We start from the raw sequence: 15,000 nt of genomic DNA on the forward strand, positions 1-15,000 counted from the left end.
ACGCTAATGGACGAGTTTACCATGTTAAATCCCCGTAGACTTTGAATTTGCCGCCGTGTGTTTACACTGGTTGACCTCGAGGGTTCGGATAAACGGAGGAAGGTTGAAAAAAAATGATCTATCGATCGGAAGCGGGTTGAAGGCCAAGGTATTTATATATTTTGAGATATTATGCGAAAAGTGCTTACAGTAACTTGGTGGGACAGAGTTTAATAACTTTTTAACCAAAAAAATGCATCTCTATTGTTTGGATAGCTAAAGTGCGGTGAGACATGACCAAGTGTGATTGCCTTGCATTGTGCTCAGTTATTACCAATCAATTATCTTGTTGACCAAAACTGCTTTTCATTGTTAAAGTAACTGCTTACTCACAGATTAACTGTTATACATAGCCCCAAAGCTCTTATATCTTTGATTGCAATTGCACAAAAGGAGAAACATTTTTATAAGTGGGTTTTTGGTTCAGTCCATTGCAAAGTTGAAAACTGATATTGCCTCATTTTTTGTGACTTTTTGTCTGCTTTAAGTGCTTTTCATAAAACAGAAATTTACTCTGAAATAGCTAAATAAAGCTAGCGCTATATTATATAGGTAAATAAAGCTATATAAGTAGATTTAGCTATATAGCTAAATATAGTGATTTTCCTGGACCTGTTGAATTTATCCACTTTCCAGCTTTGATCTTTCAGCTAGTTTTCACTCCCTAATTCTTAGACACATGATTCTGTAATTTATTATTTGTATATTTTATCCACCTCCCAAGTTCCAACCCTTTATAGTCGTCTCATTGGAGGTAAACTCCCATGATTAGAATTATTTGTTTAATTGCTGAAAATTCACTTCAACAGTTCCAGTCCATTGACTATTTCCACTTACTTAGCTATTAATAGCTACATGTACGTGGGTATTTTTTCCTACCCAAAGTAGCTATTTTTACCTACTTTTTGTATTATCTACATTTTGTGGCCAAAAGACTGAACGGCGCAACATGGTGAATACATGTGTGTACACCATATTTTTTGATACTGTCACACTTGTAATGAATGCGACAAAATTTTGTCCAAAAAATGATTACTTCCTAAATCGGCAATTTTACATTAGTTTCTATGCAAAATTGATAATAAACAAAGTATTCATTTTTTCGCAAAATTTTTGTTATATCCATCATCAGTGTGACTGTATCAAGAAATTCAGTGCTCACCATGTTGCGCTGTTCCTGCATATGGCCACAAAATGCAAAGCAGAAAGTAGGTAAAAATAGCTCCTTTGGGTAGGTTTTTATAGCTAAGTAGGTAGAAATAGTCTTTGGACTGGACCTGTACAAGCAAGTTTATCTCCAAAAGACAACTATAAAGGGTTGGGAGGTGGATAAAATATACAACTTTATGTTACAGATGTGTCCTGAATTAGGGAGTGAATGGTAGTTTATTGACTATGCTGAAAAGTGGAGAAGTTATCCTCAGAAGTGTGCAAAAATGTGACATTGGGTAACAATTGAAAATTGGGATCAATTATACTTTAAAGTAACAGTCATCATCTCTATGTGGTGTTACGACAATAAACGTTGTATACTTCTTCATGAAAGAAAATCCTAAGTGTTAAAAACATTTTTTGAGTTCTAATTAAAGTAGGCGGCGAATTTGCAACAAGTAGGGGGTGAGAAATCGCTGGGTGTCAGCTCTTGAGAACTCTGCCTTTTTAGCATTAAGGGATCTGTAGCCACTGTGTTATGGTCAAACACCATATACATATATAAAACCATAGTTCACAGTTCTACAGCTACAGTACCAACATTGTTATTCTTTACATTTTTATAATGTCCTATCATGCTTGTATCCTATCATGCGTGTATTCTATCGTATCATGCGTGTATCCTATCGTATCCTGTATCCTGTCAAGAATAACAATACTGGTACTGTTAGACTGTTCCTAACTAGATCCAGAGACACAAAGGCATTGAAAGTCAATGTAAATTATATTTAGTAAATGTGTGAATAAGAAACGACCCTTTTATACACGTACTTACTCAATATTTACTTAAACTTTCAGTGCCAGTCAGAGACAAGATATCTAAAATGAATCTCTTACATCAATTATTTACATATCAGAATATTTTAAATGATTTTTCCAAGCCATAGTAAGACATTTCATTGGAGTTAAATTTTTCTTTACTGGATTGTCAACATGGAAACGTTACATGTATGTTTAGGATTTGGTTTAAATATTTAGGATTATGAAGTTAACCTGTAAATTTTATATGTATTACTTAAATCAGGTACTGTAAACCAACTTTTATTCGTATGCAAGAAATATCCGCTAGTTTCGTGACTTTCTTTAACTCGCGAATAATAATCGCTGCGAACCATCCATTTTTCTTATTAATAAGTATTTATAGAGAACATTGCCTCAAAGACGAAAATTAATTGTTGCGGATTGATTTCAAATTGATGAATCTCGAATAAAAGATCACGTAAATAATAGTTGGATTACAGTAGTCTGTAAATTTTTAACAGTGCTTGCTTTGTTGTATTACATTAGCCCGTTCAGACCTCCACTATTGTCATCATTCACCCAGGTTCTTTGAACCTGCGGATTGGTCGAGCCTCCGACCCCTGCCAGTGACCATCCCCCAGTGTATAGCCAGGAAGAGAATCTCACAGACCAGGACCTCCGGCTCCCTCATACTCAGACCGGAATGTGTTGTAAGTAGCTCTGTCACATAAAGTGATTTTAATCGATTTTGGTTCTTTCCTTCTGGTTAGGCCATAGTTTTTACATTTTTCAGTTTACAGATCCACCGACCAATTTTTTCAGGTTTTAGAAAATAAATATTGGTAGACATAAGGTCATGCTAATAAAAGGAAATAGGCAACATTGTAGGGTTTCACTAAAATAAGTTGAGATAATCTGTTACTTGATAATTAATAAAATATAGTTTACAAGATTATGAATTATTTCTGTTTGAAAGAAGTTTCAAATTATTTTTATTTTGTCACCACCCAATGGACATTTTGGTTGAAAGAATCCGTAAACCTAAAGATAAAATAACTTTGGCCTGATGTTAAAATACTTGATCATGCATGCATTTTCATTACTGCTTGTCATAGATGTATAAACTTCTATTTTAAATCAAGTTGCATGTATAACTGAAATGATTTTAATTGAAAATACTGCTCAATATCTGTATATATGGAAAGTCCTCATTTCAACACAAGTCTTTTATATCCATATTAACAGCATTCCGAGGCCAAGCCGCAGTTCAAGGTTGGACTAAAACAGGCAGAGGAGGCTGTGGGGGCCAGACCGATGTCTACAGGAGAATACAGACAGACCTCATCAGTTAAACAGGTACGTGTATTCACTGACTTAACTCTAGCCAAAGGAAAAGCATTAGATGTATGCATGCATATGATCTGATTCAGTACATGTTCTACTTAGACAAGAAGAAAAGTATTTTAGTTAATGGTTTCCTGACCACACGAAATTTTTTTATTTCTTGAATTTCTTACACTGTAGTTATATAATTATAACCATGGAGTCAAAGGTCAAAGGACGGAGGTCATATGTCAACAGATGTGGACAAGGACTGAAAGTCAGCCTTCCTTCATTGTGGGTCAAGAGGTCAGAGTTCATAGCTGTTTTCACTTCCGTAGTTACCTCAATTAATAAAGCTATCTGACAATGTATAAAAGATTTTTCAAAATGTTGCCTCTTCCATCCTTGTAAGGTACAAACCAATAATAAGATATTTCATGCCAGGACTTGACTATTAGAATCTTTTTATTAGGCCATGTATGTGAACCCAGCACACAATTACAATCTACACTGGCCAATGCGGCGGGGGAGGCTAAACATTCATGATGGTCCAGGAGGCACCCTGACAGCCGTACTGGCAGATATAGAGGCCATCTGGGCCACAGCCCTACAGAAACACTTAGATATACCACTCAAAGACCTCAAGGTAAAACTTTAAAAAACAACAGAAACATCTACAAATACCACTCAAAGAACTCAAGGTAAAACTTAACTACAGTAACATCTAGATTTACCACTCAAATACCTCAAGGTAAAACTTAACTACAGTAACATCTAGATATACCACTCAAAGATCTCAAGATAAAACTACAAAAACACCTAGATATACCACTCAAAGACCTCAAGGTAAAAATTAAAAGATCTCAAGGTGAAACTACAAAAACACCTAGATATACCACTCAAAGATCTCAAGGTAAAACTACAAAAACACCTAGATATACCACTCAAAGACCTCAAGGTAAAAATTAAAAGATCTCAAGGTGAAACTACAAAAACACCTAGATATACCACTCAAAGACCTCAAGGTAAAACTACAAAAACACCTAGATATACCACTCAAAGACCTCAAGGTAAAATTTAACTACAGAAACATCTAGATATACCACTCAGAGACCTCAAGATAAAACTTAACTAAAGACACATCTAGATATACTACTCAAAAGGAAAATCTAGATATACCATTCAACAGAAACATTTAGATATACCACTCAACAGAAACATCTAGATATACCACTCAACAGACACATCTAGATATACCACTCAACAGAAACATCTAGATATACCACTCAACAGACACATCTAGATATACCACTCAACAGAAACATCTAGATATACCACTCAACAGAAACATCTAGATATACCACTCAACAGACACATCTAGATATACCACTCAACAGAAACATCTATATATACCACTCAATAGACACATCTGGATATACCACTCAATAGACACAATCCTAGATATACCACTCAACAGAAACATCTAAATATACCACTCAACAGACACATCTAAATATACCACTCAATAGACACACCTAGATATACCACTCAATAGACACATCTAGATATACCACTCAACAGACACATCTAAATATACCACTCAATAGACACACCTAGATATACCACTCAATAGACACAATCCTAGATATACCACTCAAAGTTCACTTGGTCAATCTTTAACATCCTGTTGCTACAAAAATGTCTAGATTGCTTGATTGTATGTTGTTTCATATGGTTGATGTCCAAATGTATAAAGCCATGTTGTTGATTTCTGATGTTGATTTTTGAGATGTAAAGCCATGTTGTTGATTCCTGATGTTTATATTTCAGATGTATCAAGCCATGCTGTTGAAACCTGTTTGTGTTTCTGATTTATAACACCATGCTTGATGTTGATTTCTGATGTTGATTTTCAGATGTATAGAACCATGCTGTTGATTCCTGATGTTGATTTATAAAGACATGCTGCTGATTTTTGATGTTATCATGTTGATGTCTTAGATGTATAAGTCCATGTTGATTCCTGATGTTGATTTCAGATGTATAAGGCCATGTTGTTGATTTCTTATGTTGATTTTTGATGTTGATATTTCAGATGTATAAGGCCATGCTGTTAATTCCTGACGTATTCAGTCACAGACACACTAAGCACTTGATGACCCTGTTGTTGGACAGACTGGGGTTTGGCAGCGCCATCCTCCACCAGGTTAGTAAAAGTCACCAACCACTGCATGTACAATACTGTAATATTGAAAACTAACCACTGAATGTACAACACTGCAATATTGTAAACTTACTCTATACACTTTTGAGAAATATCAGCAAATCCAGCTTTCTGATATGTATGACTGGGAAAAGCTACAGGCATGTTACATAAATCTGTTTATCTCCTAGGAATCGGTATGTGCGACCTTTGGGTCAGGGGTCAGCAGTGCTTGTGTGGTAGACATTGGAGATCAGAAAACCAGTGTATGTTGTGTAGAAGACGGAATATCTCACAGGAACACAAGGTAGGGAACCAGTAAAGAGAACCAATGTGTGTTGTGTAGAAGACAGAATATCTCACAGAATTACAAGGTAGGGAACCAGTAAAGAGAACCAGTGTGTGTTTTGTAGAAGACGGAATATCTCACAGGAACACAAGGTAGGGAACCAGTAAAGAGAACTAGTGTGTGTTGTGTAGAAGATGTAATATCTCACACAATTACAAGGTAGGGAACCAGTAAAGAGAACCAATGTGTGTTTTGTAGAAGACGGAATATCTCACAGGAACACAAGGTAGGGAACCAGTAAAGAGAACTAGTGTGTGTTGTGTAGAAGATGTAATATCTCACACAATTACAAGGTAGGGAACCAGTAAAGAGAACCAATGTGTGTTGTGTAGAAGACGGAATATCTCACACAATTACAAGGTAGGGAACCAGTAAAGAGAACCAGGGTGTGTCGTGTAGAAGACGGAATATCTCACAGAATTACAAGGTAGGGAACCAGTAAAGAGAACCAATGTGTGTTGTGTAGAAGACGGAATATCTCACAGAATTACAAGGTAGGGAACCAGTAAAGAGAACCAGCGTGTGTTGTGTAGAAGACGGAATATCTCACAGAATTACAAGGTAGGGAACCAGTAAAGAGAACCAGTGTGTGTTGTGTAGAAGACGGAATATCTCACAGAATTACAAGGTATGGAACCAGTAAAGAGAACCAGTTTGTGTCGTGTAGAAGACGGAATATCTCACAGGAACACAAGGTATGGAACCAGTAAAGAGAACCAATGTGTGTTGTGTAGAAGATGGAATATCTCACAGGAACACAAGGTAGGGAACCAGTAAAGAGACCCAGTGTGTGTTGTGTAGAAGACGGAATATCTCACAGAATTACAAGGTAGGGAACCAGTAAAGAGAACCAGTGTGTGTTGTGTAGAAGACGGAATATCTCACAGGAACACAAGGTAGGGAACCAGTAAAGAGAACCAATGTGTGTCGTGTAGAAGACGGAATATCTCACAGAATTACAAGGTAGGGAACCAGTAAAGAGAACCAGTTTGTGTCGTGTAGAAGACGGAATATCTCACAGAATTACAAGGTAGGGAACCAGTAAAGAGAACCAGTTTGTGTCGTGTAGAAGACGGAATATCTCACAGGAACACAAGGTAGGGAACCAGTAAAGAGAACCAATGTGTGTTGTGTAGAAGATGGAATATCTCACAGGAACACAAGGTAGGGAACCAGTAAAGAGAACCAATGTGTGTTGTGTAGAAGACGGAATATCTCACAGAATTACAAGGTAGGGAACCAGTAAAGAGAACCAATGTGTGTTGTGTAGAAGATGGAATATCTCACAGAATTACAAGGTAGGGAACCAGTAAAGAGAACCAATGTGTGTTGTGTAGAAGATGGAATATCTCACAGGAACACAAGGTAGGGAACCAGTAAAGAGAACCAATGTGTGTTGTGTAGAAGACGGAATATCTCACAGAATTACAAGGTAGGGAACCAGTAAAGAGACCCAGTGTGTGTTGTGTAGAAGACGGAATATCTCACAGAATTACAAGGTAGGGAACCAGTAAAGAGAACCAGTGTGTGTTGTGTAGAAGACGGAATATCTCACAGGAACACAAGGTAGGGAACCAGTAAAGAGAACCAATGTGTGTCGTGTAGAAGACGGAATATCTCACAGAATTACAAGGTAGGGAACCAGTAAAGAGAACCAGTTTGTGTCGTGTAGAAGACGGAATATCTCACAGAATTACAAGGTAGGGAACCAGTAAAGAGAACCAGTTTGTGTCGTGTAGAAGACGGAATATCTCACAGGAACACAAGGTAGGGAACCAGTAAAGAGAACCAATGTGTGTTGTGTAGAAGATGGAATATCTCACAGGAACACAAGGTAGGGAACCAGTAAAGAGAACCAATGTGTGTTGTGTAGAAGATGGAATATCTCACAGGAACACAAGGTAGGGAACCAGTAAAGAGAACCAATGTGTGTTGTGTAGAAGACGGAATATCTCACAGAATTACAAGGTAGGGAACCAGTAAAGAGAACCAATGTGTGTTGTGTAGAAGATGGAATATCTCACAGAATTACAAGGTAGGGAACCAGTAAAGAGAACCAATGTGTGTTGTGTAGAAGATGGAATATCTCACAGGAACACAAGGTAGGGAACCAGTAAAGAGAACCAATGTGTGTTGTGTAGAAGACGGAATATCTCACAGAATTACAAGGTAGGGAACCAGTAAAGAGACCCAGTGTGTGTTGTGTAGAAGACGGAATATCTCACAGAATTACAAGGTAGGGAACCAGTAAAGAGAACCAGTTTGTGTCGTGTAGAAGATGGAATATCTCACAGGAACACAAGGTAGGGAACCAGTAAAGAGAACCAATGTGTGTTGTGTAGAAGACGGAATATCTCACAGAATTACAAGGTAGGGAACCAGTAAAGAGAACCAATGTGTGTTGTGTAGAAGATGTAATATCTCACAGGAACACAAGGTATGGAACACAGTGTGTGTTGTGTAGAAGATGTAATATCTCACAGGAACACAAGGTATGGAACCAGTAAAGAGAACCAGTGTGTGTTGTGTAGAAGATGTAATATCTCACAGGAACACAAGGTATGGAACCAGTAAAGAGGACCAGTGTGTGTTGTGTAGAAGATGTAATATCTCACAGGAACACAAGGTAGGGAACCAGTAAAGAAATATATATATTACAGGGAAGCAGACAAACAGTATGTTAAGGGGGCCAACTATAGTTTTATTGTGTGAAAACTACTATAGCAAAACTCTTCATTTTTATATCATATATAACTTACATTAACTTCAGTGTACATGCAAAGTTTGGGGGAATCTATCGTCCAAGTATTTTTGAGGGACTGTCTCAAAATACAGGTACATTTACTATAGGATTACATAGGAAAATGCCAATTTTTAGCACTTTAAAGCAAATTATACAAATACTACAATAGACATTTTGTTCAAACTATAATATTTGATGAGTAATACTATATTATACAATATATGTAAGAAACACAAAATTCTACCGTCTTGTTACCAGAGGGTGCATCTCAAAATGCAAAAAATTAACAAATTTTACTATTGTTATAGAGTATTACAAAATATGACATACACCATGGATTCACATGAAAACATAATAAAACTATTGGAGATATTCTCAAATTTCTATGTTTTAAATTTTCCAGAGCGTGTTTTTATTACTTTTTCTTTAAAAATATTTTTATTATCCGTTTCTTTAAGAGCTACAGATTATCATAACCTCAAAAACACACTGCACAACGTCAACCTACCTATCAATTGCAAAATTGGTTAAAAAATCAGTTATATCAAATTGTAATTACATTTTAATACCTATAATTTCTTAATTTTGTTTAATTTTAATAATTAAGCAATAAAAGTTGCATTAAAACAGTAAATACGCTTCTTTTTACCATGATGCGCGAAATATTGCGCAATGGAAACTATAGTCGGCACCCTTAAATAAAAAGTAAAGTATCTCAATTCAATGTAGAAGAAAAATATCCCATTGAATAACTAAATAGGGGACCAGATAAAAGAGAATGATTATCTTAGAAAAATATTGTGTTATGTACAAGTAATTTATCTCAGGATGAAGTGGTATGGAACAGGTCAGGGTGTGCACAAGATGGAAGAAATGTGATCTTATCTACATGTGTAAATAGAACAGAAAAACACACAAGTTACATAATATATTCATGGAAAATGACAGAGTGTTTTATTTCAGGGTGACAATGGATTTTGGAGGAAGTGACATCACTAGGTGTTTCCATCACATGATCCAGAGATCAGGAATTAACCTGAGGGAGTTAGACGCTCAGAATACGGTAGACTGTCTCCTGCTGCAGGAAATGAAGGAAACTTACTGCACTCTGGACCAGGTGTGTGTTATAATTTAGTCAGTCAGGCCTAAGTGTTATATAAATATTGTCAGTCAGATTTACTGCTCTCTGGATCAGGTCTATGCTTTAAATATTATGTTGGTCAGGCTTCTGTCCCCAGTGAATGTAACTACAGGTTTTACTGTTTAAGTGAAAAAAATATTACATTACTTTACACGTAGAGGTGGGATGGGAGTTGGAAACAATATTTACAGCAAAAAAAATATGGAGACTAATGTTATCCTGCGTGCATTGGCAATAGTGATAACAGGAATAAAGCATGGGGAGAGGTCGCTCAAGGAAGTACTTAGGATAATTATACGAAGAAAATCCATCAATATCCATAGGTGTTTTTAAAAAATAAAATACATTGATTTGAATAGGGTTTGACCATTGTTAAAATTAAAGGAATTATTTTATTGAATGACATACTTCATAACTTGAATATTTATTGTAAAATCTCTGAAAAAGGAAACCACTGGCTTAGTGAGGACAGTTGAGTTGACTCACAGTTAAGCAGGACAACACCTCACACCTTACCCAGAAGTCAACTGAATACAATAGAACTGTAAAACTACCTTGTTATAAAGTTAACATTCTTTTTGAAAATTTAATGCTGATGAGATCAAGAGCAACTTATAAGATACAGACTGCTGATTTATAATGTAAAACCAATTACTGAATCATAAAAAGTTTTCAAATCATTAATTACCCCAACCTGTATTAGAGCAATGTGCATGCTAGTGCAGGCTGAAAATAAATGTATAAATTTCAAAAATATTTTTTAAGATAAATTATTCCTTACAAACCAATCCTGTTGTTATTTTGTAGGATGACAGTGGAGTAAAGGAACACTCCATCCTGATAAAGAAGCCAGAGCAGCACATTGTGAAGTATCCCATCAGGCTCGGAGAGGAAGTCATTCTCACTCCCATGAGCCTCTTCTTCCCTGACCTATTGACCTTACATGGAGACTTGGCACATGTCCAGAAGAGGAGCGAGGGAGATCCTGAGGACCCACATGATGAATTCTACCTCAAAATGACTACAAGGGAGGTAAGTCAATTCTAACTCATCATCGGAAACCCACAGGTGATTTCGTCTTTACTTATCCTCGTGGGCATACTCGCTGAAAAATGTAATTACATGTAAATATGCATGGATCATTTGATTGGCCGCTTCACAGAGTCGCGATGCTAAAACAAATACACAGCCAAATGCAATATCACTACATTCACAATAAGTTTGATTAAAATTTTTATCAACCTGTGTATCTAGTCTTAAATCACAGGGAACCAATACAGGTTCAATTGATAGAGGAAACATGTTATTTATTAATTTCTTAATTATCAAACATTTTCTTTCAGACAAAGCTGGCAAAAAAGAAAGACAACTCAGATAACAAAGATGCCAATGAGAGCAACTTAGGTCAGTTTGACGATTCGACCTTTCAACCTCAGATAGACGAGGACTCGAACGACAACGCGGAATCTCTACAGGTTACGGACATACAGAAAGGTGGGCGGGGCTTAGAGATAGAGGAGGAGCTAGAGGCGGAGTCAGAACCTGTTGTACAACTGATGGGCGTCGATCAGGCCATCCTTCACAGTATAGATAAATGTGGTCAGTATGGAGAAATTATCTGTAACAAGTTAAAACTAAAGGATTGAAGGAAAAACAATTTTTACTTGTTTTAAATTTGGATTTTTCTTTTTTCTTCATTCAGCATGGTGTGCTTGTATTTTTTTCATAAAGGGGGGGGGGGAGATGGAGGGGTTATATTTATATGAGGACATCTTTCTTCCCTATGTTAAAGTTGAAAATTTTCATCTTGAAGTTCATGTTCATTTCATTTTCTCTTTTGTGTATTTCTGATAATTTAAAAAATATTACTGTTATAGTACATCATTAGATTGTGCATGTTGTTTAGTCTTTCAATAAAATAAAGCCCATTACAAATAATCTTGTTTGTTTCTAAAAGACAGCAAAGAAGGATCCAGCATTCTTTTATGATTGACCCTGATTACATTTCAGACAATGATGAGACTAAGAAGAAGATGTACAGCTGTATCGTGGTGGTGGGGGGAGGGATGATGTTTGAGGGGGCCCAGCAGTGGCTCCAGTACCGCGTGTGGGTGGGGATGCCCCCGCAGTACCGACTAATGCTGGAAACCATGGACGTCTTCACCAGACCAAAGGTAAGTCCTCTTTAAACAACAAAGAACAATCCAGTCTGATTAAAATTAGATGTTAGATCCACTTGCATACTTGCTACACTAAAATCTAACAACATCCCATTGAGGGCACATCAGAGATCAAATTCTATCAACCAATCAAATTGTAGTCTGCAAAATCGTCGTTTATTGTTGAAGCCAATAAGTATATAGCTGCATGTTCCAAATTTGACCTCTGGCGTGACCCTCAATGGGATGTTGTTAGATGTTAGTGTAGCGAGTATGCGAGCGGATCTAACACCTAATTTTAAGTAGATTGAGAACAATCCGACCTATAGGTCCAGTCTGGGTCCTTTGTTTAGTTGTCCTGAGTAAGCTAAAGCATAGTACTCAAACTGCACACAATATTGTATGTGGATGAAAGGATGGCAGTGTGTTTGACCTTTTCCTTTGATTCTTGTAAAGTTATATAAAGTCCATGAAACAATTGGTTGTGAATGACCTATTCTGTTCATGACCTGCTGTGTAGGGTTACCCATGATATACAGGTTACTAATTATCTCCTTGTGATTCTTTCCGGACATGGATCCCCGCATGGTTTGCTGGAAAGGAGCGGCCATCTTGGCTTGTCTGGACACGACTCAGGAATTGTGGATCACACAGCGAGAGTGGAGACAGTACAGCGTACGGATGCTGAGAGAGAGGGCACCATTTATGTGGTGACAATAAAACAGACAGATATGTGACATGTACCATACAGACCAATGTTAAAGGAGGAGGCACCATTACAACCAGACAGATTTAAACGAGACTTACCAACCAGGCGAATGCTGAGGGAGAGGGTACCATTTATGTGGTGACATTTATTGGCTTAGATAAATTATATGGAGCTGTGATGCAACAGTTGAATCCCCCTCAGAGTGAACATGGTGAATGATCAAGTGAATTACGTAGGCTTTGACCTTCAAACTCTCATGAAAACATTCCAAGTGTATGATGAGTTTGGAAAGTGCTTTTTCTGACAGGTGTGATTACTGACACAATAACTACAGAAAAGACATTATATAGAATGTGTAGCCAATGAGCAAGTGAAGGCGAACCTAAACTAATGCCAGATTATAACATCTTAAGCTTTGTAATAAATTTACCACAGGGTTTGTTGTCTTGAATAAATGTTTAATCTTATAAAATAGCAATACATCTCTGACGGTTTTATTTCAGCATTTTATTTTTCTGTTTTACATGTAAGGGGATAATATGGTCAGTTGTCAAACATAATTCAATACTAGATGCTGTCATGAGACAGTAATACCCGCACTAAGGTGTTTGCCTCTAAATACACAATCCTACGGGCGGCTTACCAAGGAAAAAATCAAAATAATTCTATATAATTCAGGCACGTAGCATCGTTTTTGAAAGTGGGGGGGGGGGGGGGCAACCTGAGAAAATTTTTTTTAATAACCAAAAAAAATTAACAAGGAAAAAAAATGAAATGGGGGGGGGGGGGGGGTAGTGGCCACTTTTCTTTTCAAGGCAAAATTACTTTCACTTCCAATTTTTTCCCATATTTCCTTGCAATGTATATACTGTGGTAAAAAGTGGGGGGGGGGGCAACCATCTTTTCAATGGACATTTTCTTATAGTACAGGTAATGTTGGGAAAAAAGGGGGGCAGCCCCCCCCCCCCCCCCCGGTTGCTACGTGCCTATAATTTACATGTATTCATCAAATTGGGTATGAAATTATCCCTGTGACCTATAACTCAGAACCTCTTATATTTATTTTACATGCTTAATTCATTATATACAGGGCCGTAACTACCATTGAGGCAACGGAGGCAATTGCCTCCTCTAGATTTTCATTTTTTTTTTTTTTTTGGGAAATAAGAAACACATCACAAGCAGCTGGATCAAGATTGATCATTTATTTGTTTGATTATAGCCACCTGAGCAATTTTTCAGCTATCCAGTGAGTGTCACCATTACCTATGCTCGGCGTTCAGGGCCTTTGAGCAGAGAGGGATCTTTATCGTGCCACAGCTGTGACACGGGGCTTCGGTTAACTTTATGCGGTCTCATCCGAAGGACCAGTCCCCATGTCCCATAGCGAAATTCGAACTACGGCGATCGATCATTTTAGAACTGCATTTAGTACAGTGAAAACTATTCAGAATGAATCGACGGGTACGATCTTCCCAGATCCCCCTATTCGACTTAAATAATTTTATCTTTTTCTTGGGAAAAGTCAGTTTCGTATTTATCATTAAGCAGAAAGATCCATCTTGCGTTCTCTGGTGATCAAAGCTAGACGATCACCGTTAAGCCTTCAGACAATATTGAAAATGGGAATTACGATTGAAATTTATTTGATCATATCTATCCAAAATAGTACATAAATAGGTAATATAATAAAGTGGTAAGCATTCTCAAAATAAAGGAAATGGTCCAAAATTGAGCCGTTTGACGAAATTTTTTTACGGGGGGCTTCGCCCCCCGCACCCACCGGTCTTGGGGGGCCTCAATCGGCGGCCCCCAAACCCCCACCTCCTCTATCTTTTACCCCTAGTTACGGCCCTGATATACCAGTTTGAATTCTATTAATAATGTAAATTAGATTTTGATAAATGTTTTGCTCATAATAGGACCTTTTTAAATTTACTAATCCCCCCCCTCTCGACACCACAATCACACAGTACATACTTTTGGGAATAGGCTAGATGGAACAGTTTTGTTAAAACATTGTTTGTTATGAATTAATTTAAAATTTGTTCTTGACATGTAAATTCTACATCACATCACGTTGCGTCACCCATTATCATATTTTTAGATTAAACTCTATTCGGTACACCTCGGCCAATTCCCACTTCATCTGATAAGGTGACGGAATCGATGGCACGAAGGTTTTCCGAATGGAATATCATTATAACATGCTGCAGAATGGTGTGCTTTGGATTAATTCATTTTGTGTTATAATTGGATTTATATTTCATGAAGTTTACAAGACCTATGGAGGTCGGTAAGTACAAGTTTAAGTATAGTGGGGGGTAAAATAAACCCAAACGATTAGGTTAAAGTTCAAAAAGGGTCAAAGATCATCGCAT

The 15,000-nt window shown here is 37.1% G+C and overlaps 1 protein-coding gene across 1 annotated transcript; it reads left to right on the forward strand.

Moving 5' to 3' along the window:
- The first annotated feature begins 1,863 nt into the window (after positions 1-1,863).
- Positions 1,864-12,647, forward strand: LOC134231844 (actin-related protein 8-like). Its single transcript, XM_062713817.1, has 12 exons — positions 1,864-1,968; positions 2,514-2,702; positions 3,238-3,348; positions 3,517-3,621; positions 3,788-3,961; positions 5,411-5,521; positions 5,710-5,825; positions 9,574-9,727; positions 10,559-10,783; positions 11,095-11,350; positions 11,762-11,925; positions 12,450-12,647. The coding sequence occupies exons 1-12, from the start codon at positions 1,864-1,866 to the stop codon at positions 12,645-12,647; spliced, it is 1,908 nt and encodes a 635-aa protein (XP_062569801.1).
- The last annotated feature ends 2,353 nt before the right edge of the window (positions 12,648-15,000 follow it).

This window comes from Saccostrea cucullata, unplaced genomic scaffold (genome assembly GCF_032062105.1).
Source record: "Saccostrea cucullata isolate Sc308-1 unplaced genomic scaffold, CSIRO_AGI_Scuc_v1 ctg4599, whole genome shotgun sequence".
Classification (NCBI taxonomy): domain Eukaryota; kingdom Metazoa; phylum Mollusca; class Bivalvia; order Ostreida; family Ostreidae; genus Saccostrea; species Saccostrea cuccullata.

What these genes read in the sequence shown, in the direction of transcription:
- LOC134231844 (XM_062713817.1), top strand. Translation starts at nt 1,864, where the DNA reads ATGCGTGTATCCTATCGTATCCTGTATCCTGTCAAGAATAACAATACT. An exon ending in CCTTCATTGTGGGTCAAGAG is followed by an intron (nt 3,622 to 3,787) that starts GTCAGAGTTCAT and finishes TCTTTTTATTAG; the next exon opens with GCCATGTATGTGAACCCAGC. An exon ending in CTTACTGCACTCTGGACCAG is followed by an intron (nt 9,728 to 10,558) that starts GTGTGTGTTATA and finishes GTTATTTTGTAG; the next exon opens with GATGACAGTGGAGTAAAGGA.